General features: G+C 31.8%; 3 protein-coding genes across 5 annotated transcripts; 2 read left to right on the top strand and 1 right to left on the bottom strand.

Moving 5' to 3' along the window:
• Nucleotides 1-5,314: 5,314 nt before the first annotated feature.
• LOC103498678 (40S ribosomal protein S9-2) lies at nt 5,315-7,396 on the top strand. The gene is made up of 3 exons (XM_008461372.3): nt 5,315-5,483; nt 5,887-6,268; nt 6,974-7,396. The coding sequence occupies exons 1-3, from the start codon at nt 5,456-5,458 to the stop codon at nt 7,155-7,157; spliced, it is 594 nt and encodes a 197-aa protein (XP_008459594.1). The 5' UTR covers nt 5,315-5,455; the 3' UTR covers nt 7,158-7,396.
• Nucleotides 7,397-8,062: 666 nt separating this feature from the next.
• LOC103498681 (uncharacterized) lies at nt 8,063-15,986 on the top strand. Of its 3 annotated transcripts, none has more exons than XR_007823653.1 (14): nt 8,063-8,368; nt 10,343-10,427; nt 10,667-10,737; nt 11,319-11,433; nt 11,563-11,642; nt 12,604-12,688; nt 12,780-12,860; nt 13,959-14,053; nt 14,167-14,217; nt 14,914-14,994; nt 15,099-15,171; nt 15,267-15,344; nt 15,502-15,583; nt 15,675-15,986. XR_007823653.1 is itself a non-coding variant. In XM_051090113.1 (13 exons), the coding sequence occupies exons 1-13, from the start codon at nt 8,250-8,252 to the stop codon at nt 15,529-15,531; spliced, it is 1,044 nt and encodes a 347-aa protein (XP_050946070.1). In that variant the 5' UTR covers nt 8,063-8,249; the 3' UTR covers nt 15,532-15,986. The 3 variants fall into 3 exon arrangements, 1 of the variants encoding a protein (XP_050946070.1); XR_007823654.1 differs by having other exon boundaries at nt 8,137-8,368; nt 11,339-11,433; XM_051090113.1 differs by having other exon boundaries at nt 15,502-15,986.
• A 3,070-nt stretch (nt 15,987-19,056) lies between these two features.
• On the bottom strand, nt 19,057-19,802 carry LOC103498680 (ethylene-responsive transcription factor ERF022-like). Its single transcript, XM_008461373.3, has one exon. It carries the CDS (start codon nt 19,733-19,735, stop codon nt 19,250-19,252), a length of 486 nt encoding a protein of 161 aa, XP_008459595.1. The 5' UTR covers nt 19,736-19,802; the 3' UTR covers nt 19,057-19,249.
• Nucleotides 19,803-22,086: the final 2,284 nt, after the last annotated feature.

Here is a 22,086-nt window from a genome sequence, read left to right as displayed (position 1 = left end):
TTTAACAAATCAAAAGTTTTCACCTACACTATTCAAATAAACTAGAATCGTCGATAATATTCTTTGCTACAATAACAAAGAGAGACGTGTACTAGAGAACAATGTTTACATATTCAATATTCCACAAAAATATATATCGTGAATAACATAGGAAAATTTTGTTCACATGTTGTGAGTCTAAGGACTCCAAAATACACTTTCAAAGCATCAAATTTACCTATGAGACATTTAAATCCTAAAAACAATTCTAGTAACCAACAACTTGACACTTTGTTATAATATTATATTGAAGACACTTTATAAAGAAATTCTTAAGACAGTAGTTCTAGAACCAAACAATACTTATAATGTCATATTTATATGATCCCTCACCTACCCCCTCCACGAACACACACAAAACTACAAACTTACACTTGAAGTCACCAACCCTAAAAACAATTTTATTAACCAAACAATGATACCAAATCCATATGATTTCACACTCATCCTTCCACGAACCCAACAAAACCACGAACTAATTATATTTAGTTACAATCCAAGCCACCCGACAAATCACAAAAACAATTCTAGTAATTTTGTGTGCAAGTGCATCGATATCATTGAACTTAATGAAGTTACCAAACACATAGATAAACTAAAAATTAAAAAGTTGTAACTACCATTTTTTAAACGGACATCTATATTTGAGAAGTTCAATCACTTCAATAAAAAGCGAGTAATATGAAAATTTAGAAAAGATAGAAATGGAAGTACAGTGAAAAATAATTTAAAATTGATGGTACAATTCTTAGGTAGGTTAGATAAGGTATGTTTTTGTATTTATATATAGAATTTATCGAAGATTGATTTAGCATTTAAGAACTATATATACCTTTCTAATTAAATTTATTTTGTTTGCAAATCAACTTCCTTTTCCTTTTCTTTTTGGCTTTGTTTGACTCACCTTTATTTTGGCAACTTTGGGTCCGTTTGGTAACGTTTCTATTCTCTGTTTCTTGTTTCTTGTTCCTTGTTCCCTGTTTCCTGTTTCTTGATCTTTTTTTTAGAACAAGAAACAGTAATGCGTTTGATAACTGTTTCTATTTTTTGTTTCTTGAAAAAAAAAAAACGGAAACAAAAAAGTGTTTGATAACTGTTTCTTGTTTATTGATTTTCTTCTAGATTTATTTTTTATTTTTCACATCTACTTCAATTAAACATTAAACAAAAATATAGGTCTATCCATCAAACATAACAAATAAAATTATCAAAAGTTTATTCATTTAATACGAAGAAGTATCAATGCACGAATAAAAATAATAACATAAACATAAAATTATATTTATCCTTCAAATGTTACCAAATTTGATTGGCAATATCATCTCTTACTCAGGCAATTTCTCTTTTTAATCCATCAATTTCTACAATCTCATCGTTATTTCGTGACATCTAGAATTTAATATTAATTTTAAAGTAAGTTATTATGTCTTCAATATTCAGAATTGAAAGAAACAAAACAAAATTTAACCTTTAACTCTTAACCTATGATGCTTTAGAGAAAAACCCACAACGAAAATCCAGATTTGCACAAAGAGAAAGATGAAAACTATGGATCCGACGAAGAGGAACAATCAGGCAAAAACTATGGATCCGACGAAGAGGAAGAGTTCGGGTTGTTGAGAAAGACGGTGAGAGGTGAAGAGGAAGACAGTGTGCAAAGAAAAACGATGAGTAAAAGAGGAAGAGGATGATTATTTGGAGAAGACGATGGAGATAAAAGGAAAAGGAAACCAATAAAAATAATTGAAAAAAGAAAAATGAACCAATAAAAATAATTGAGAAAAAGAAAAATAAAAGAAATAAAAATAATTGAGAAAAATGAAAAGGAAACCAATAAAAATAATTGAGAAAAAGAAAAAAGCCAATAAAAATAATTGAGAAAAATGAAAGGAAAAAAAATAATTGAGAAAAAGGAAAAGGAAACAAATAGAAATAAATTGAGAAAAAGGAAACCAATAAAAGCAATTGAGAAACGGAACAGAAGAAACTATTTTTTTTTGTTCCCAATAATTCTTTATAAAATGAGAAACGTTTCTACTTTTTTTGAGAACGAGAAACAAGGAACGTTATCAAACACTTCTGTTTCTTAAAAAATGGAAACAGAAACAAGAAACAGGAAACAAGAACGTTACCAAACGGGCCCTTTTTTTCTTCTTCTTCTTTTTCTATTCATAGCTTTTGAAAATTGGGACCTTATAAATGGATGCTTTTATTTTTTCCTCTAACACAATTATGTTGGAATGGTTTCTTGGCATTGGATTTTTCTTTTTTAGTGTTGCCTAATACCCATGGTTGATTAAGTCTTTTTCATTAAAAAAAGTATTTGATTTAACTTTAAAATATGTTGCAATTTAGGTTAATCTAACAATAACACTTCATCCAGTCAACTACGATTATTTCTATACCCTACTCTCATCTTATCTTCGTAATTTTTTATCATGTTTTGTCATCACTCATATTCATTATCAAAAAAAATTCTACCTAGCACATATCAAATCAACCAATATAAGATGTTCAAAGCTAAACAGAATTAAGAACGTTCATTGTGAAAAAAAATTCTGGCATATTAAATCAATCGACATAAGATTTTCAAAGCTAAAGAGACTTAAAGTTTTAATGATTTATTGAAAAGAAAAGTATACCTTGTTTATTGCGAGTAATAATTTTCAATAATCATTTCTTAACCATACTTAAGTGAATATAATATCGATTCATTGATGTCCCTCTTAAACAAGGACAATATAAAACGCAAACACGGTTTCAAACTCGCTTTTAAACGCAACAACACAAGCAAGAATTTAAACAAATAACCACAAAATCTCTCTCTTTTAAGAATAAATAATAGATGTCAAAACACAAAATACGATTAGAGAAAGAAAATTTTTATGAATAGATTTTTTTTTTCAATATATAGCAAAAAAAAAAAAAGCTTAAATGAATTAGAGAGATGAATTTTGGTATATTTTATAAATAGTTTCAATATTTTTCTATTTTTGAAGATGTCGCTTAATAGATACTGAAAAAAAAAATAAAAAATCACACTTGGTCAAGATGATAGCAAAAGAAATACAACAAGAGAAGAAAAATTGTTATGGATAACAACAGAAAAAAGTGAAACTATATACAAAATACAAAAAAAAAAAAACTTTAATAAACTCGAAAGAGTTTGATAGATTTTGTAAATAGTTTTTATATTTTACTATTTTTAAAAATGTCAAAAATAAAATCATTTAAGAGCCGTTTGGGGAAGGGTTGAGTTATGGAAGTTTGTTATGATAAACCTAGTTTTATCCTAACATGTGTTTGGGGGAATATTTAAAAAGGTGGTTTTATGATAAAGATGTGTTTGGGGGAAGAATTTAAAAATGTAGTTTTATAGGAAAATTGAAGAGATTGAGTTATAGGAGAATTGAAGAATGGGAGAGAGGGAAGAGAGGTTATGATAACCTTCCCCTAAACAAGGGTTAGGTTACCATAACACAACGCCACATTGATAACCCTTGGACCAAACGGCCCTTGAATTCACACTCGATCGAGATGATCTTAAAGTATAAACTAGAAAAGTAGGCATTTCTCAAAGATTGGATCTTCTTATATATGCATTTCCTACAATTTCTAGTAGGGGTGAGCATCGGGCGGTCGGGGTCGGTTTTCCGACCAAACCACCCCCGAACCGACACCTTGTCGGCGCGAAAGTTGGAAAACCGGCTTCAACCACCGGTTCCAAGAAAACCGACCGGTCCAACCGTCGATTGGTTTTTTTTCCTCTCTCCTTCCTTCCTTCCTTCCTTCTTCTTCTCTCCTCCTCCTATGTTTCTAACTTTCTTTTCTTTTCCTCATTTCCTTTTTTTCTTTTCCTCCCTTTCTTTCTTTCTTTGTTTTTTTAAATGTGAAATATATAGATTCAAATTCTTTTTTTCTTTGTCCTTTGAATTTCTTTTACAAATATTATGTGGTTTATGGTTGGAGCAAAATTTTCTTTGATAGACTATTTTAAAAATTAAGAATTGCATTATTTTATTTTATTTCTCTTTTTAAACCTAAACTTATAATTATATAATATAGTATATATATTATTTTAAAAAAATTACATGGGTTGGTTCAAAATCAACCGACCGACCTCTCGGTTTTTGAGTTCCTAGAACCAAAAACCGACCGCCAACCTTATTATTCCGACCGTCCGACTTCGGTTTCTTCGGTTTCGATCGTTCGTTTCGGTTTTTTGGCCCACCATGCTCACCCCTAATTTCCTGAACTCTTATCGCTCCTTAGTGGCCCAATTCATTATACCCACGGTCCACACTGCCCATCCCAGGTTTACAAAATAAAAAAGTAATAAAAATAAAAGAACTAAATTGTAAAAAACCCTAGCAAACCCTAGCCGCTCTTCGTATACCTTCTGTTAATTTCTTAATGTTTATCCTAATAATTAATTATTGCATTGTATGTGACATTATTTTAAAGAGGGACTGAATTTTGAATTTAAACTTAACTAATTTACCAAAGATAATTATTTGCATTATATTTGCCATGATTTTAGGAAATGATTGGTATGTGGTGAGTAAAAAATTGAATCTTTTAAATTTTTTTTCGTTAATTTCTTAATGTTTATTCTAATAATTAATTATTGCATTATCTTTGGCATGAATTTAACGAGAGATTCAATTTTGAATCTATAATTCTAAAAAGAAAAAAATTGAATATTTGAAATTATTTTTTATTAATTTCTTAATTTTTATCATAATAATTAATTATTGCATTATCTCTTACATGATTTCAGGGAGAGATTCAATTTTGAATCTATAAATTGGAAAATAAAAAATTGAATATTTAAAATTATTTTTCGTTAATTTGTTGATTTTTATCGTCATAATTAGGGGACGTTGAAACTAATTGAATATGTTTAGAGATTGTTAAAAAAATATAATAATTTTTTGATTTAGTTAATAATTGTCATAAGTCAGTGTATTTACAAATACTCGTGATATGTGGTATTTTGTTTGATTTTTTGATATCAACAAATATACACTGTATTTATATATGAACAATTGTCATATGTGGAGGGGTAATTTCGAGAAAGAAAAGTTAGAAAATATTTATGACAGTTAGTTTTCCCATGAATTATAGAAAAATAACAGTTGCTATTTTTCTATTCTTATATTTCCTATTTCCACAAATTTCCCTTTCCTGAACTTTTATCGCTCGCTAGCGGCCCAATTCATTCTACCCACGGCCCACACTGCCCAGCCCAAGTTTACAAAAAAAGAAAAATAAAAATAAAAGAACGAAATTGTAAAAAACCCTAGCAAACCCTAGCCGCTCTTCATATACCTTTCTTCCCCCTTCTCCTCCTCCCTTCTTCTTTCTCTGGCAGTGGAGATCATTCTGTTAGTGCAGCCGTAGCAGAGAAGAGATCATGGTGCACGTTTCCTTCTATAGGAATTGTATGTATAATTCCTTATCATGTCTTTCAATTATTTTCGTCATTCTCAAAATTTTCCAACTTCCGTTTCTCTGCTGCTTCTCTGATTGTGTTTACCTTACTTTTCTCATCGGTAGAGCTGGAAACTTTCGAATGGATTTGATTCCTTTTACATTAGTTTTATAACTCATTTTCAGTTGCTGATCTAAGTTTCACTTGTTGTAGAATCGGTGATATTGGAACATATTGTAGAATCATTGAGAATGTTCTAATTACATTTTCTCCTGTTGGATTTTTTGTACTGCATCATATGGAGTTTATGTTCATGGCATAGTTAATTTTTTTTTCTGAAAAACAATACTTTTTTTCTTGTTGCTTTTGCTGAGAGATATGCCGATTTAAGTGTGGGTTCTATCATTAAATAGATGGGAAGACGTTCAAGAAACCCCGACGTCCTTATGAGAAGGAGCGTCTGGATGCAGAGTTGAAATTGGTTGGAGAATATGGGCTTCGTTGTAAGAGGGAGTTATGGAGGGTTCAGTATGCTTTGAGCCGAATCCGAAACAATGCCCGGATGCTTTTAACACTCGATGAAAAGAATCCGCGTAGGATTTTTGAAGGAGAGGCTCTCCTTAGGAGGATGAACAGATATGGTCTCTTGGATGAGAGTCAGAACAAGCTCGATTATGTCTTGGCTCTTACTGTGGAGAATTTCCTTGAGCGTCGTCTCCAAACTCTCGTGTTCAAGTCTGGTATGGCCAAGTCTATCCACCATGCTAGAGTGCTCATCAGGCAGAAGCATATTAGGTATAATCGATTTCATTGCCTTTTCTACTAAGAGCATTCTTTTCCTTACATTAGCTATTATGGTTTTCTTAATTATCATTTTATGAAATTCTCAGTGGTCTGTGATCAACTGTCAGCTGTTACAGACATCATATATGTGGTGCTGCTTTCAAAATAATTTCATTAATGTTTTTGATTATTTATCTTTATATTTGGTAGTAGTGTTTTTGGCTTGGATAAATTTCCATTTGTTGTTGCAAAAATTTCTGGCAAGGTAAGATATTTTTGACGAAATGGCTTGGGGGTTTTTGAATCTTTACTCATCTCATGATCTGAAAACAATATAATTGGATTTTCTGAAGAAAAGGGGAGCCACAAGGACTTAAAAGGTGTTTGTATTGCTTTTACCCCAGATGCTTGGTATAGAAGCCTTTTTTTAGTATAACTGCGGTGGGGATTTTACCTCCGACCTCCAGAGATGGTGGTCATGCCAATTTGAGCGCCTAGCTCACTTTGGCTGGTATAGAAGCACTTAAAAGTCTTTAGAAGCGTAAGACCAAAAGCCAATTGCTTTAACATTTCTTTTATTCTAGTTCTTATACTAAGATTTATTTTTATAAGATAAGGATCTTCAATGCATTTTTCTGCTATTGGTATATTTGTGTTATTCATGAAGTACTTTTTAATAATTTCATTTGTCACATTTCTCTCCTCTGTCTTTCTTAGGGTTGGAAGGCAGGTGGTGAACATTCCTTCTTTCATGGTGAGAGTAGACTCCCAGAAGCACATCGACTTCTCCCTCACAAGTCCATTCGGAGGTGGTCGTCCTGGAAGAGTGAAGAGAAAGAACCAGAAGGCTGCCGCAAAGAAGGCTGCTGGAGGAGATGGAGATGAAGAGGATGAAGATTGAGTTACTTAAACCTTATCTATCTATCACTATTTTATCAGAAAGAATGTTAAATCCTTCTTAGAAGTTTTGCTTTAAATATGTTTGAATTAGGGAACTCGCTTGCCTTTTTGTTATGGGGATTTTATTAACAACCTATTTGGTTTTTAGTTGCCACAGTTTTTCATGCTTTGATATTGGATTATTTTGAGAACTTTGTTCTTCTCTAATATTTCTACGCATTATGAATTATTTTCACTTCATTTGGTCTATGATATTATTTGCACAACTTGTTAGTATTCAGTAATTTGATCCATTTCAAGCCCCATGAGTTCTTTAAATCTAATCAAAGATTTTCCTATCGGGGTCTTTTCATTTATGTAACTATCAAGGGGTTTTAAGATATTGATGAACAGTTAAAAGAAAAGATTTGAACTCACTCTTAGAGAATTGAAATTGCTTTGTTTTTACCCTAATGTTAATGTGTAAACTAACTTGGGATTAGTAAAGTAATTTTTGAGCTCTGGAACCATGAGAGTAAAAGGAAGAGAAGCTGTGAATAATGTGAATGAGGATAATTGAAAGTTTTACTTCACGGGAAAAAAGTATAGAATGAGTAGAAATTGTCAACTCAACATGTCAATTAAATTAATTTATAAACAGATAATAAGCATTTACAAAACTTTATTTTTGAAAATTCAGAAAATATAAGTCTAACAAGGTAACTAGGTGAAAAAAAGAGTATATAATACAATGTAAAAAGTATTAGAGGTGGGGATTAAAACTTAGAGGTTCAAATGCCAATTGAGTTTGAGATAATGACTATTTTTTTTAATATTAACGTAAAGGTTGAAAATGAAGAAAAATTTCCTAAATCACTGCGAAAAGCCCAATGTACCCTTATGAGGCAGTGGGCTGGGCTTAGCCGGACGATGGACGGCCCAACTGTAGGCATTCCGGCAACCCCCGAATCTCCGATATGTTTATCTCTCTTTTTCTTCCACTTTTGCAGACACGTTTTGGTTTGTAATCTGGAATCCGTTCCATCGTACCTATCGTTTCGTTTTTGTTAAACCGAACAATCAATTGATCTTGAAGCAATCGATCAATCGCTCAATGGAATTATCATCTTCTAATCTCGGTTCCCTTCCCGAAGATGTTTCTGAAGATCAAGGACTACCACAAAGGAATCTTATATCGGTCTTCGCTTCCAAGCCTCAGCGCTCTAAGAATATGTAAGTTCTCAAATTTATTGATGCCTCCCTTTCCCCACTCTCACGTTGCCGCACTATGTTTTCAGAATATCTGCATGGACTATCCAACCTTTTATTTCTGCTGAATTGTTTAGAATTGAATCGGGAGATCTGTTAATGAATGGAAAATTGAAACAATGCCTTCATTTTCTTGAATGAATTTCTTTGGTTCGAATTATTTTAACTCCTTGTAACCCAAATCTCTATTGTTTTCTTTTCTTTTCTTTCTGGAGAGTAAATATTTCGATTAGAACCATTCTTGGTTGGATATGTGGTCGTTGTATTCACACCATGATTAATCCATGGAGCATCTTTTGATAGATTCATAAAAAGAAGTTTCTGGTGATATATTGGAAACAAACTGTAGAATGAAATACAACAGCAGGCTATTTTTTAGGAAAAAAGATCTTGTATTGAATTTGGTAGAAAGAAGCTGAAATGTTATTGTACTAAACTAATCAGTGTCAAGAGGTTTCTTCTTTACTTCCTATATCATGTTCTTTTCTTTCAATATAAGATCTTAGTTATTAATGTGTGTCAAAGTTTGACAAGAACGAAGCTCTTATCATCTTTGATCAGTTTACCTTCCGTTGTGGAGAACGAGATTCCTTCCGGAGCTGTTTTATTTTGGAGACTGAGTTGAGTTATGAGTCTTGCGTTTATATGTTTGAAGTTTATGTCTATATTTGGGGTGCTGAATTCTTTTGTTCGAGTTAGGAAGTTTGTGTTTCGGACGCAAAATTGAATTATGAAGTCAAGGGTATCTTGTGCAATTTTCTCTAACCAAGATAATACATTTTTTTGGTAACTATTCCTTTTTAAAATATTTTTATTTAATAATTCTACACATGTCATAGGCTTAAGGTTTACTTTGATCATACATTTCAATTGTTTCTCTTTTTTGGCAATTCTTTTACAAATTTGTGCATGTGATGCTTCTAATTAGTGGAATGTATTGAGTGTAGTATGTACAAACAAAGTAGGCCATCAATGTGTTTACAACTTTGTATGTCATCTTGTGTCAAATAGTAGGTTACGGTTTATTATGTATGTATGTTGGTGTTGGAAATGCAATCAAAGCCTCACATTCGCTAGATGAAAGGATGATCATGAGTATAACGGAGAAAACCTATTGCCAATTTTATGAAGCCTTGTGGGTAAACCAATAGTTTATAACATAAGGTTATAAACTATTATATGAAATGACTATGGAACACATTATCTAATAATTTTAATTTTTTTATTTAAAAACACTTCCATTGATCTTTTTTTTTCTTTTTAAAAAAGTAAAAATTGAAAATATATGATCGGTTGAGTTGGTTGTTGGAGATGATCATAGAGTTGGTCACCAGAGGTGATTGTCGAAGTTAGTTGCTGGAGGTGGTAATTATGTGGAGTTGGATGTCAAGGTGGTCACTAGAGATGATTGTTAGAGACTCAGAGTTAGTTGCCAAAGGTTGTTGTCGGAGTTTGGCTACAAGAAGTGGTGGTCGAAGCGTGTTGCCAACAATAGTCGTTATTGGAGTTGGCTATCAGGGGTGGTCGTCAGAGCATGTCACCAACGACAATTGTTGCCAGAGTTGGTCATCAGTGGGTGGAGTCATTGAAAACATTGGAGGGTGGAAGAGAGAGAAAAAAGGAAAGTGTTGAAATTGATGGAGTTGAGTTATCTAACTCCGACTTAGGAAGTTAGTTGGTCAAACATTGTTTTGAGTTAAAAACTCAACTCATGTCAATGGCCCAAAATACTCCTTTCATTTTTTCTCACTTCTCAGGGAAAGTTGTATTTCTTATAAAAAAATCCTTCTATTATAAGTTTTCATGTAATTGATTTTACTGCTCTTTTATTTGAATGCATGAAGATCATGTTGGGATGGGACCTTTTTTGGTTTAAAGGTGATATATATTTTTATTATGGCGTTTGGATTTAGACTTTGATTCTATGTTGTCTCGCAGATATTTTTCACAGAAATACTTGCCCCAAGATTGGCTTGGGTATTTTGACCGAGAGGATGATATTTCCATTCCAAACTCAAATGAGGTTAGTATTAACTTACTCAAGAGTTCTTGATTGGAGCTTTCTCTTTGGATGGCTTCTTATTCTTTCAATTTTTCTTTCAGTGAAAGTTGGGTTTAAGAAAAAATTAGGAATAAAAGAAAAAGAAAAAAAGAATGCATATTTCAGAATTCAGACTATAGAGACTTGCATACATATATGCAAAGATAGATGTGGACTTTCAGGACTTGTTCTCTTTTTCCTAACATGCATCATACTTTTAGGTCTTTCATGTCTACATGGCTGGAAAGGAAGGGCCAGTTGTATTTTGTCTGCATGGAGGAGGCTATTCTGGGTATGTAATATTTATCCCTTACACTTGTAATTTTTCTTCCTTCTAAATTGTCTAGTTTTATTTTCATGGACACCCATATTCGTAAGTGCTACAGGCCCACAGCTTTGACTCAATCTAACTGCTTCTCGAAGTAGGTGGTTAGTTAACAACTTTTCATTACATGATGGAGTTATGATCGACATCTTATTTATTAGATATTCCATATGAAGCAACGACTCCCTCTAAGAAAAAAATGTCTTCACTTTATGGATTGCTCTGTCTACATTTTAATTTTATTTTAGCTATTAAATGTTGTTGACTAACTTGAGACTTAAAGTTAAGACAAAAGTACTTTGGGTTTTGACATACTGTTATTTCAGTCATGCCTTTTAAGTGGGTATCCTAAGTTTTCCAAATCTACTTCTGTGTTTTGATGTTTACATATTTCCAGTAAAATGCATCATGTACGTATTGTACCAGTAACTTAGTTCGATATTCAATTTATTTTGCCTTTTGAATTCAGTATTCCTGTATACATTTCTGGTTTGTTTTGTACTATAATTCTCACTTACCTGGCTAATTGTCAAAAATTATTTCACTAGGCTTTCTTTTGCTCTATCAGCTGGTATTATAAAGAAAAAGGCTAGAGTAGTTGCAATGGACTTCAGAGGACATGGTAAATCATCTTCTGAGAATGATCTTGACTTATCAATTGAGGTACTGATATGCTAATTCAATGACTGTTCTGTCATCTTTAGTTTGTAAGTTCTCTACTGAGGTGGACTGGTGGGACTCATTTGCCATTTACAAGTTTTTTTCCTTCTTTTTTTTTAAATAAATTTGCAGACTATGTGCAATGATGTTGTGGCAGTTATAAAGACCATGTATGGAGATTCACCTCCTGCAATCGTGCTTGTTGGTCACAGGTAGTGTATCTTTTGGTTAGTTAGCCAGTTTTGTCCCTAAAGAAAAGTATAAATAAGTAGAAACAAAAAAATTATGTCTAGAATGAAGAGTGCACTGAAAGATCCAAAAGGCTGAGTTTATAAGAAACTGCCCCATCTTGGATTGTTGCAAAAGGACTATTGTGACAAAATAAGTCTGAGAGTGAGCATAGGATGAAGCATGGAAATATGGAATGCTCAAGCACCTCGTCATTTACCAAGCTCTACTTCCTTTATAAAACTGTTTGCTTTGTAGCCCAATCTCCCAAATGTTGAAGAGAGAGTATTACGGAAAGGTCCAAACAATGTCTAATGAAAGGTATAAGGTTTGTCACAGACTCACAGTTTCCCTCAAGTATGGCTTGACCAAGGGGTTGCAGAGTTTTGATAGAGGAGTGTGTTTCTTACTCTCCCTTACAGGACAAGGGTAGCAGGCTTTGGTTTGATTCTTTTTGTGCTATTTTGTGGGGCTTTAGAGCAACAATAACAAAATATTTTAGATTGGTTTAAAGATCTGTAAGGGAGGTGGTCCTTGTAAGATTTCATACTTGTCTTTATGTGTTAAGATTTCTGTAACTTTCCCATAGGCCTTAGTTTGCTTGACTAGAGCCCTTCTTGGGGTTAGTTGGGCTCCTTTTAGTTTTTTCGTTTATTGTTTTTGTTTTTGTATTTTTTGTTTACTCTTTTATTTTTTTCTAAATGGAAGAGTATCTTTTTAAAAGAAAAAAAGAAAAGACAGAAAGAAAGAAGAAGAAAAGAGAAATTTTGTTCAATGTGTTTTTGAGTGTTACTTGGGTGGATAGAACTAAGGTGCATCTCTACACTACATCTACTGTTTCTTTGTAAAACTTAAAAATTTGATATCATCTTTAAATTATATTTCTAGTAAGATTGTGCCAATTTTAATAAAATTTATTAAGTTCGTTGGAATGGTTTGAAAAAGTATGGGAGGTTCGGTTGCTGTACATGTTGCTGCCAAGAGAGCATTACCTAGCCTAGCTGGTTTAGTGGTTGTGGACGTTGTGGAGGTATGTTTAACTGTTGTGTTGGTATTTCCAAAATAACGGGTTATGGTCATATTTTGCAATTTTCAGCTTTCCTACAACTTTTTGATTTCAGGGAACTGCCATGGCTTCATTGATTCATATGCAAAAAATCTTATCCAACAGGATGAAACATTTTTCTAGTGTTGAGAAAGCGGTACACTATTATCCTTGATCTGGAACATTATTCATATGTTTCTTTATTTGTTTCTCCAAGATGACACTTATTTCTTAGGTTTATTTTTCTTTGGACATTTTGTTTTTGAAATATATGCTTATTTTCTTCTGAGTTTCATACTATTGTGCTCACACTTCTTAAGAAAAACTTGAATTCTAAAAACAGGATCAAATTTTCGAAAACTACTCCCAATAAGAAGGAAAAAAAAAGCTTTGTTTTTTAAAACAAAGTGGGAAGTGAATAACAAAGCATAGAAACTTACTTATAGGTGGAAGTTGTGTTTATAAACAAAATTTTCAAAAACCAAAACAAAGAAACAAATGTTTTCCAAACAGGGTCAAAGATAAAACCGTGGGTAGAAATCTTAAGTATCACATTTCCAGTCAAAAGAGTGCTAAAATAATTATAGATGGTAATGACTCAGTGTTGATCAGTTACCTTCTACATGACCTAATATTGTATTAGCAAGTGTTTTTAATTAATAAAAACAGTTTTTTTTTTCCTTTTTGAAAAGAACTGATCAACAAATGCCTCTAGAACATAAATGTAGTTCCATCTGCCTGTAGAATACATTATATTCCAAGATTAATGTATATTATGCTTTTAGTTGCAGAAATCATAATGTAAATAGTGGCACTTCACCATCAACCTCTAGTTGGATGTTTTGTTTCTAGAAATTGGTGTCTTGTTACTTGGTGAATGTCAATTGTTAAGGGTTCAGGGATGTTAGTCTATTACTTACCTGTAGGGTAAGAAAATAATATAGACGGCTTTCTTCTATTATCTCTATGGCTTTGGATCCTTGTTGGTTTCATTTGTCTGCTGGATTTGTCTATCTACATCTAGTTATCTGATATTATTATTAAATTTTTATGCAACTAATTATTTAATATCACCACCACCAGTTGGAGGTTTCATATTAAATTAATGTTTTCCTCATCTGACAGTTTTGGACCATAGGTGAAATATCATAGTTTGATCTGCCATATTCTTCTATTAAAATGGGTTCTTCTATTCGTTAGCTTATTGTAGTATAGTTTGATTCTTTTAATCAATTAAATAATGCATAATTTGTAGATTGAATGGAGCGTAAAAGGAGGTTCGATGAGGAATATCGAATCTGCCCGTGTATCAATTCCCTCTACACTCACATACGATGATTCAAAGAAATGGTAGGTTACTTGTAATCAATTATATTGTTCATTGAGTAGCATGCTAAAAACTTGTTCATATTTACCTTTGATTTTACTTTTTTATCCACGAATCATCTGAATTTGTGGTGCAGCTATACTTACCGAGCAAAACTGGAGAAAACGGAACAGTATTGGAAGAGCTGGTATGAAAATGAATATCTGTGATTTTAATCAGTCTTTTTGTTGTTATGTATGATTTAATCAGTCCTTTTGCAACCACATTTTAATTGGTCCTTATGTTTTGTATGAATTGCAATTCCCGACCCCTCCCTCTTTCCCCTTTCCTTTTTTCTTTAATTGGAATTCAAATTAGAGTATTCAGGAAAGAGAGGATGCATAAAGCCCCCCCACTTGGCAAGAATAGGAGAAACAATATATAATTGAATTTTTTTTTTAAGTTGGCTGTTCAAGAAGATATATAAGTTTTCCTAGTCTCATTCATATAAGTTTCTCAGGTTGACGTGCAGCAATCTTTCTTTAGTTCCATTCTCAGTATCATCTTATTACCAAAAAAAAAAAAAAAAAAAAAAAAAAAAATAGAAAAAATGATTTTTAGCATCTGAAATAATGGTGAAATAGATTTGTCCTATGAAAATCAGTAAATCAGAGAGTGTTCTCCTCTTTGTTCAAGCGTGAAATTAGAAGGTGTGAAGGATGTGGATTGCATAAATGATAAATCCAAGTTAATTATGGCTGAAAATGCTTCTACTTCAGATTTTTATTACGTTAACTCCTTTTCTCTGATGACTTACAACTTCTTGGTCGAATTTATGACTTTCTTTTGGTTTTTGTGGCCTCTTGATTCATTCTATTTAGTAAATTGGATAATATTCTTGCAGGTATGAGGGGCTTTCTGAAAAGTTTCTTTCATGTTCTGTTCCAAAGCTTTTGCTTCTAGCGGGAGCTGACAGATTGGACAAGTTAGTAGTAAACATGCCCTCTAAACCATCAAGTTCATCTATTATAGTACTCGCCCATTTTTTAAGTAGAGGTTCTAAAAAAACTTTACCATGTTTTATGACAGAACACTAACAATTGGTCAAATGCAAGGGAAGTTTCAGATGGTGGTAGTCAGGAACACTGGCCATGCTATTCAGGTTTTACTTTGTTTCAAAATCGCAAACTTCTCTTCCATCCTGCAGCCCCTACTACTATGTTTTGTTCAGCTGAAGTTATTGTTTGAACTGTACAGGAAGATACACCAGAAGAGTTCTCAAGTCTGATACTAAATTTTCTTTCTCGCAATCGGATAGGTCCAAATGGCGTTGAGGTCAGTATCAAATTGCAAACCTCATTACTATGAGACGTTAAATCTTTTAAGTTCCTTAACAAAAGGGTTTGATGATGGAAAAAGTGAAGACTTCACTTGTTCATAATGTTTTCTTGTTGTGTTCTACCATCTCATGATGTAAATCATCTTGTCGCAGATACCGGGAATTTGCAAACTGCAGCATTAGCAACCTTCAAATGAGAACAGGAGAAAAAGATCATTTGCAGTTTCTCCTCCAGGTTTGATCTTGCAGAATAATTTCTTTCTAAACGGTTGTTTTCGAAGCAGAATAAACAAAAATCAAATTTATTCATTTATTTTACAATGCAGCATAGAAACTGAACTAGATGATGAGTAAACCATGTTCTAAACACGGTAGTTGCTTCGGAGTAAAGCTAGTTGTTAGCATACTTTTCTTAAAGTGTCATCCACCCGACTCGCAAGAATCGAAGTCAATTAAAGCAGTGTGAAATTGCTTTTCTCAGCTTGTGTGATGAAGGACTGTAAATAAGACCCTATCAAAGTATGCATTACAACTTATTAATAATTGATGAAGCTACTACTTTTAGATAACTACGAACCATAATATAGAAGAAGGCATATTATAAATGGAGTACTACAAGCTTTTCTGTTGTGGCATAACTCAACCGCAATTGCTGATTCAAAAAGCTACTACTTAGCTTTTGCAAAATTTACGTAGTATAGACCATCCATGTCTCACTTAGTTTTACTGATATCAACTATGTTTTTTTAGTACAACAATTTGGTGTTGGGAAATTAAAACCTTTTTCTCCTATATCTTTCTTGAAACTTGGATGTAAATCAATACAACAAAATTTTAGGTTGATGGAGTCTTTAGTATCTATTGATATCATATGAAAATTTGCTATATTTTTTAGAAAGTATTTCTAATATTTTTGTCATTCAAAGTAACTTTAGAAAAGAATAAAAAGATATATGTTTTTTTAGCGGAAGTGACGTGTATTTGGTTCTAAGTCTTTGAAAAGTATGTTTTTTGTCTTACGTTTTGGAAAAATACGTTTAAAAGATTGGTATATTTGTTTTTCGGTTTACTTGTAATAAAATAGATTTTGTTATATTTGATGACCTAATAGGTAAAGAGAAAAAAAAAGTTCCTTTCATCTCTCTTGTCTTCTCTCTCCTCCTATTTGGAAAATTGTCCATACTAAACCCAAAATCCAAAAACTTCTATGTATGTTATTGACATTTTGTTTTAAATATGCATATTTTGACATTTTGAAAATGTGAAATATCTAATTTGCTTTCGGTTTTAACGAATCACTTCTCACGTTTTCCTCCATTCTTGGGTTTCTCTCTCGATAATATGTATTACGATAGTATTAGAATTTTTTCTGTTTAAATAATGTATATGACCGATGTTTTCCTTTATAAGAAAATGTCAAAATCTGGCTATGCTACACCTTTGAGAAATAACCAAACAAATGGGCAGTGCAAAAAACAATTGAAATATGTATATTTGACTTAATATGGGTCTTATATTAATTTAGAGATTATGGATTTTAATATTTGTGATTTTTGGTTTTAGAACAATCTGATCCAATCAATATACCAAAAGAATTTTAAAACGTTGTAAAATTGCTGGAGATCGTTACTTAGGGACTTTGGTAATGCTAGATATCAATTTATAACTATAACTCAAACTATTTATTACTCAAATTATTAAGCATACCATCGTTACGACTATAGGCATAATGTGAGCAAATTAAACAAACATTCAAGTTATACGTGATAAAGTTGTCATTTTAATCTATATAGCCATCATAGAAAAATTCAATGAAGAAGTAGAAAAAGCATAAAAAATCAGAAAAATGCATAAACATTCTATCAAAATCCCTAAACAAAATACTCAATGAACCTCTAAACCGACGTTTAGAGCCTAATCGGTCACCAATAATCCTGATGTCAAAATCTTCATTACAAGTCAAAATACAAAGACAATAACAGAGGCTAAAGTTGTTTCATTTGGGTGTGAATTTGGAATTTGGACTTTTGGAGTTGATAGACAATCTCATATATTCAACATAATTTAATTATTTCCCAATTCCAAACTTGCATTTATATTGACTTCTTTAGCCTTTTTACATAGAATTGGTAAATGCAAAGTCAAAGGTTTGACCTTTTATATAAATTCTCCCTATACTTAGTCTCACAGCACATGGGGGTGGGAGTTGAGTTCTCTCATCAAATGGAGATTTCCTAAAACTAACATTTCACCAAATATTTTTATTAGGTATACTAATTAACCAATAAGATTAACAATAGTCAAATTATTGTTTAATCATTCTCATTAGTAAACCATACCATATAGCTTAGTTGATATTAAGATATTATTTTATATCTTGAATATCTACCAAATAATCAAAGGTTGAATTCATATGAGCTAATAGGTATATATGTACACTTGAGTTACTTTGTTCATGTATCCAAATATATAATGTTAATAAAAGTAATAATATAATTAATAATGCATCTACATTATTTTAATTCTACTCATAAAAATTGATAATTTTATCTTAAATGTTCATCTACTTGAATTTTTTAAATAATTAATGACACATTCTATAATTTTAAAAGACTATGGATTAAACTAATTAAGAATTACCTAATAAATTAGAAATAATATGATATACTTAGCTATGAAATCTAATTGCAGCTTAACTGCTATAGTTTTAAAAAGAGAGGAAAAAAATAAAATAAAATAAAAACAAAGATTGAATTCTTTATAACTACAAATAGTTGAATTTTTTTAATTACCATCCTTGGTGAATTTTAAAATGAAACAAAAGTATATAACTTAAAAAAGATAAATATTTTTTTTTAGTTATTTTTCTAAATTACGATTTTATACCATTGTTGTTACGTGAATTTTAGATCGGTTTTTATAGAAGTAAATTTGAGATCAACAAGTATCGTATACGTACATGTATATGTGAATTGATTAGTGACATAAACCTTAATATATTTTGGAAATTTAATTAATGAAAATTGGAATTGAATAAAAGGAAAAAAAAAAAAAAAGATGAAAGAAAGAGATGGGAAGAGGAAGGTTCGGTTATGGAAAAAAAAAAGTCATATGATTTAGGCCCCACTTTCAAGATTGGGCGGCTGATACAGTTTCTTTCAATTCAACCCTTTTTCCCTCCACACCTACTCTTACACTAACACTTAACAGTAACCCCCCCTTTTTATTTTTACAAAAAAAAAAGAGAGAAAAAAAAAGTAAAGTCCTCACTTCCTCACAATCGATTAGTTGATGAGCACGCTCATGGAGTTTCTTTCATTAAAACAAAAATGTTCGTGCTATATTAGTTTGTCACCGATACTTTACAACCTTAAAGACCACACCACTGATCGATATTGACCTACTCCAAGCAGGAATACCTTATAAATAGCATCACACTAAATAATAACCTCAAGTTATAAGAACTCTTTGCATGTGAACTTTAGTGATGAGTTTAAACTAAAGTAGAGAGCACGGAGTACACACACTTACCTTCATCGTAAAACCCTAAAAATTCCTTCCCTAACATATTAATTACATACACCTAGCGACCATATTTTATTTAGTTAAATATGAAGTAATAATTATTTAAAGTGAATTTGAATATACTAAAAAGTGATTAAGGCCGTACTATATAATGTTAAGTAATATCAACAATTAAGAATTTAATAATAAAAAATCCACACGTTTTTTTCTTCTAATAACAATTAAAACCTTATACATAAAAATGATATAAAAATAGTAATTACATAATTTATAAGTAGCAGTATTGTGCAATTATATTAAATGATGATTTAAAGTGGGAAAAAAGTAGTTAATTAATTAGTAATAATAATAGTAAGAATTAAATAAGTTAGAATAATTAATAATCCCAAATAGAATGATGATGAAGTTGCATGTTGTTGTTATTATAGTTATATTCATCATCCCATTCACGAGGCTGTAAAGAAAGCGCCTCCGCCGCCATCTGCATCCACATCGTCGGAGAATCCAACGGCGACTCATTGATCGCTTGAATCTGACTAGGGGACAGCCCCACCCGAACCGGCGCAGGGGGTTCGGGGGGTTTGCAGGTGTTAGCGAAGCGCAATGCAGCCATGTGGGCGGCGGCCTGAATGTGGTCAGGGGAGGAGCTGGCAGGGCGGGGGAATGAGTCAGCGAGGTCAGGGAAGTTGAGGCGGGCGTCGGGGCCTCGGAGGTGGAGGGCGGCGACGTCGTAAGCAGCGGCAGCCATCTCGGGGAGATGGTAACTACCGAGCCAAATCCTGGTTTTTTTACCCGGTTCACGGATTTCGGAAACCCATTTTCCCCATTTGCGCTTACGAACGCCTCTGTAATTGGGGTCCATTTTTGGAAAATAGAAGAAGGAAATGGAGGGAGGAAGGGAGGGAGTGAGGAATAATAATAAGAATAAGGTTTGTTTGTTGTGTTGGTTTAAATAGAGAGAGAGAGAGAGAGAGAGATGGAATTGTTATTTATTATTGAGTTATTGATTGAGAGTGAGGCTTCGAGGTAGTTGCTATTTAAAGTGGGAAGATGCTGTCAATTGGTAGGAACCGTGGCACGTTTTTATATTTTTTATTTTTCTAGCATGAGTCAAACTATGACACGTGGCATGGTACGTATCTTTTGAAAAAACAAAAAAAACAAAAAACAAAAAAAAGAAAAAGAAAAATATTTTAGAGATTTTCACGTTGAACATTTATTGGCATTATTGTTATTATTATTTCTCTATATGTGTGTGTGTGATTGATTGTATTCATGTTTGGTAAGGTTTCTATTTTGGAGTTTTTTTTTCATGGAAAAAAGATATATAAATGTGATGTTTGATTGGATGGTTGTTGCTCTTGTAAATATATAATATAGGTTAAATTTAAGAAAATAATGTTCATTAGTATTTTACGTTTGTTTCGTTATAGTAAGAAAGAAATTTATGTATAAAGATTACAAGACATACACGTTATATAATTTGTTATTAACATCGTTATTTATATAATTATTTTTTAACTCTATCTTATATGGATTAGTTTTTTACCATATCAACTACCCCACACACTAATTTTGATGTATTTTTTTACAATAAAAAAGTACTTTAATTTTCTTTGAATAATTACAAAAGGTAAAATTTTGGAAGTGTAGGGATGTAATTGAAAGTTATATATGTAGACTTCAATTTTTTTTTTTCCTTTCATAATTTAACTTAAATATTATAAAAGAAATTTGAGTTTACTTGCAATTTTTTTTGCTTTTCATTTTGTAACAATATTATTTTTTTTATAAAAAATATTGTATTGAAAGTAATTGTGTTATAGTTGATTGAGTTAATATTTACCATGCATTTATATTAAAAAAAAACTGTTTTTTCTTTAAGAAACAATAAACTGATTTTTTTGTACTTTAATTTATATTAAAAAAAACTAAAAACAAGAAAGTAAGAGAGAAAATGAATGATTAGTTTGGAAATATATTTTTTAGTTTGTTTTTAATGTTGATGCCAAAATCTATCCCCTAAAAATTGTGGGGTGGATGCACAAAATGAGGAAAGAACTTTTAAAGTTGAGTGGCCATTAATGTGGCACCTACCTAAGTCACAATGACACTTAAATTGGTTGGAATTTTAGATTGAGAGATCATATCAATGATTCAGTATTGTAGTTGGCTATTTTTAGAGATGAATGGGGAGGAGAATCAAATCAAATAATTGTGGCAAAATCAAACTACTTGACAAGGTTAGCTTTAATCTCTTAAAAGGTATAACCTAAGCTTCAACGAGACTAGGGTTTTTACATAACACATGTGATACACTTTAATTCACACTATCCTCACGTATTATCGTTTAGAATCCTAAGGTTATACTTTAGCTTCTCGAACACTCAAGACTTGGTTACTAATCGTGAAAACAAAAAACAACTATTGCGGATGATTTTATTTTTGGACATAATCTACATTGAACGACGAAAACGGGAAAGAAACATAAAAAATAAATAAAGATCCATCCAAATATGGCACCTACGACTAAAATTATTTGGCTAGGGAAAGAGGGTTGGTTAATGCCTTCTTTACAAGCTAAAGTGTTCGATCATGCTCAACGAACTAAAATGATAACAAAATATTTAATATAAGGATGTCCCATCCAACGATTATTTAGCTTGTGCAAGCTCTCTATTTGAGAATTGAGATACACTATATTATTTACCGAACCTATAAGTACAATTATTATAACTTAAAAAGAAGTAAGTTGATTATCACTCTAAAACTCTACAAAAATTCCACTTAAAATCTTAAACCATACAATATCGAAGTAGCAAATAATTAAAGACTAGATCGATACGTGCATCTTTCTATTGTTTATTGGTATATCACCTTAATTTGTTCTCTCCCAACAAATTTATTGTTGTGTGGTCATATACTTTTTCTTGTCAGCACCTATGAAGCAGTAAAATTATAACAGTATATGATTGATTATATTATCCATATATATGTAACGCTTAAGAATTAATGTACGTAGGTGTGTACTTACGAGCATACACACACACACACACACACACACATATATATATATATATATATATATATAGAGAGAGAGAGAGAGAGAGAGAGAGAGAGAGAGAGAGATGAATAAAAGAGAAAAAGGGTGGTGGTGTTGTTGTTGATTGTTGATGTCACAATGAAAGACATTATTGGAGGGAGCATGAAATG

Source organism: Cucumis melo, chromosome 9 (assembly GCF_025177605.1).
Source record: "Cucumis melo cultivar AY chromosome 9, USDA_Cmelo_AY_1.0, whole genome shotgun sequence".
Classification (NCBI taxonomy): Eukaryota; Viridiplantae; Streptophyta; class Magnoliopsida; order Cucurbitales; family Cucurbitaceae; genus Cucumis; species Cucumis melo.
This window is presented reverse-complemented; position numbering and strand designations above follow the sequence as displayed.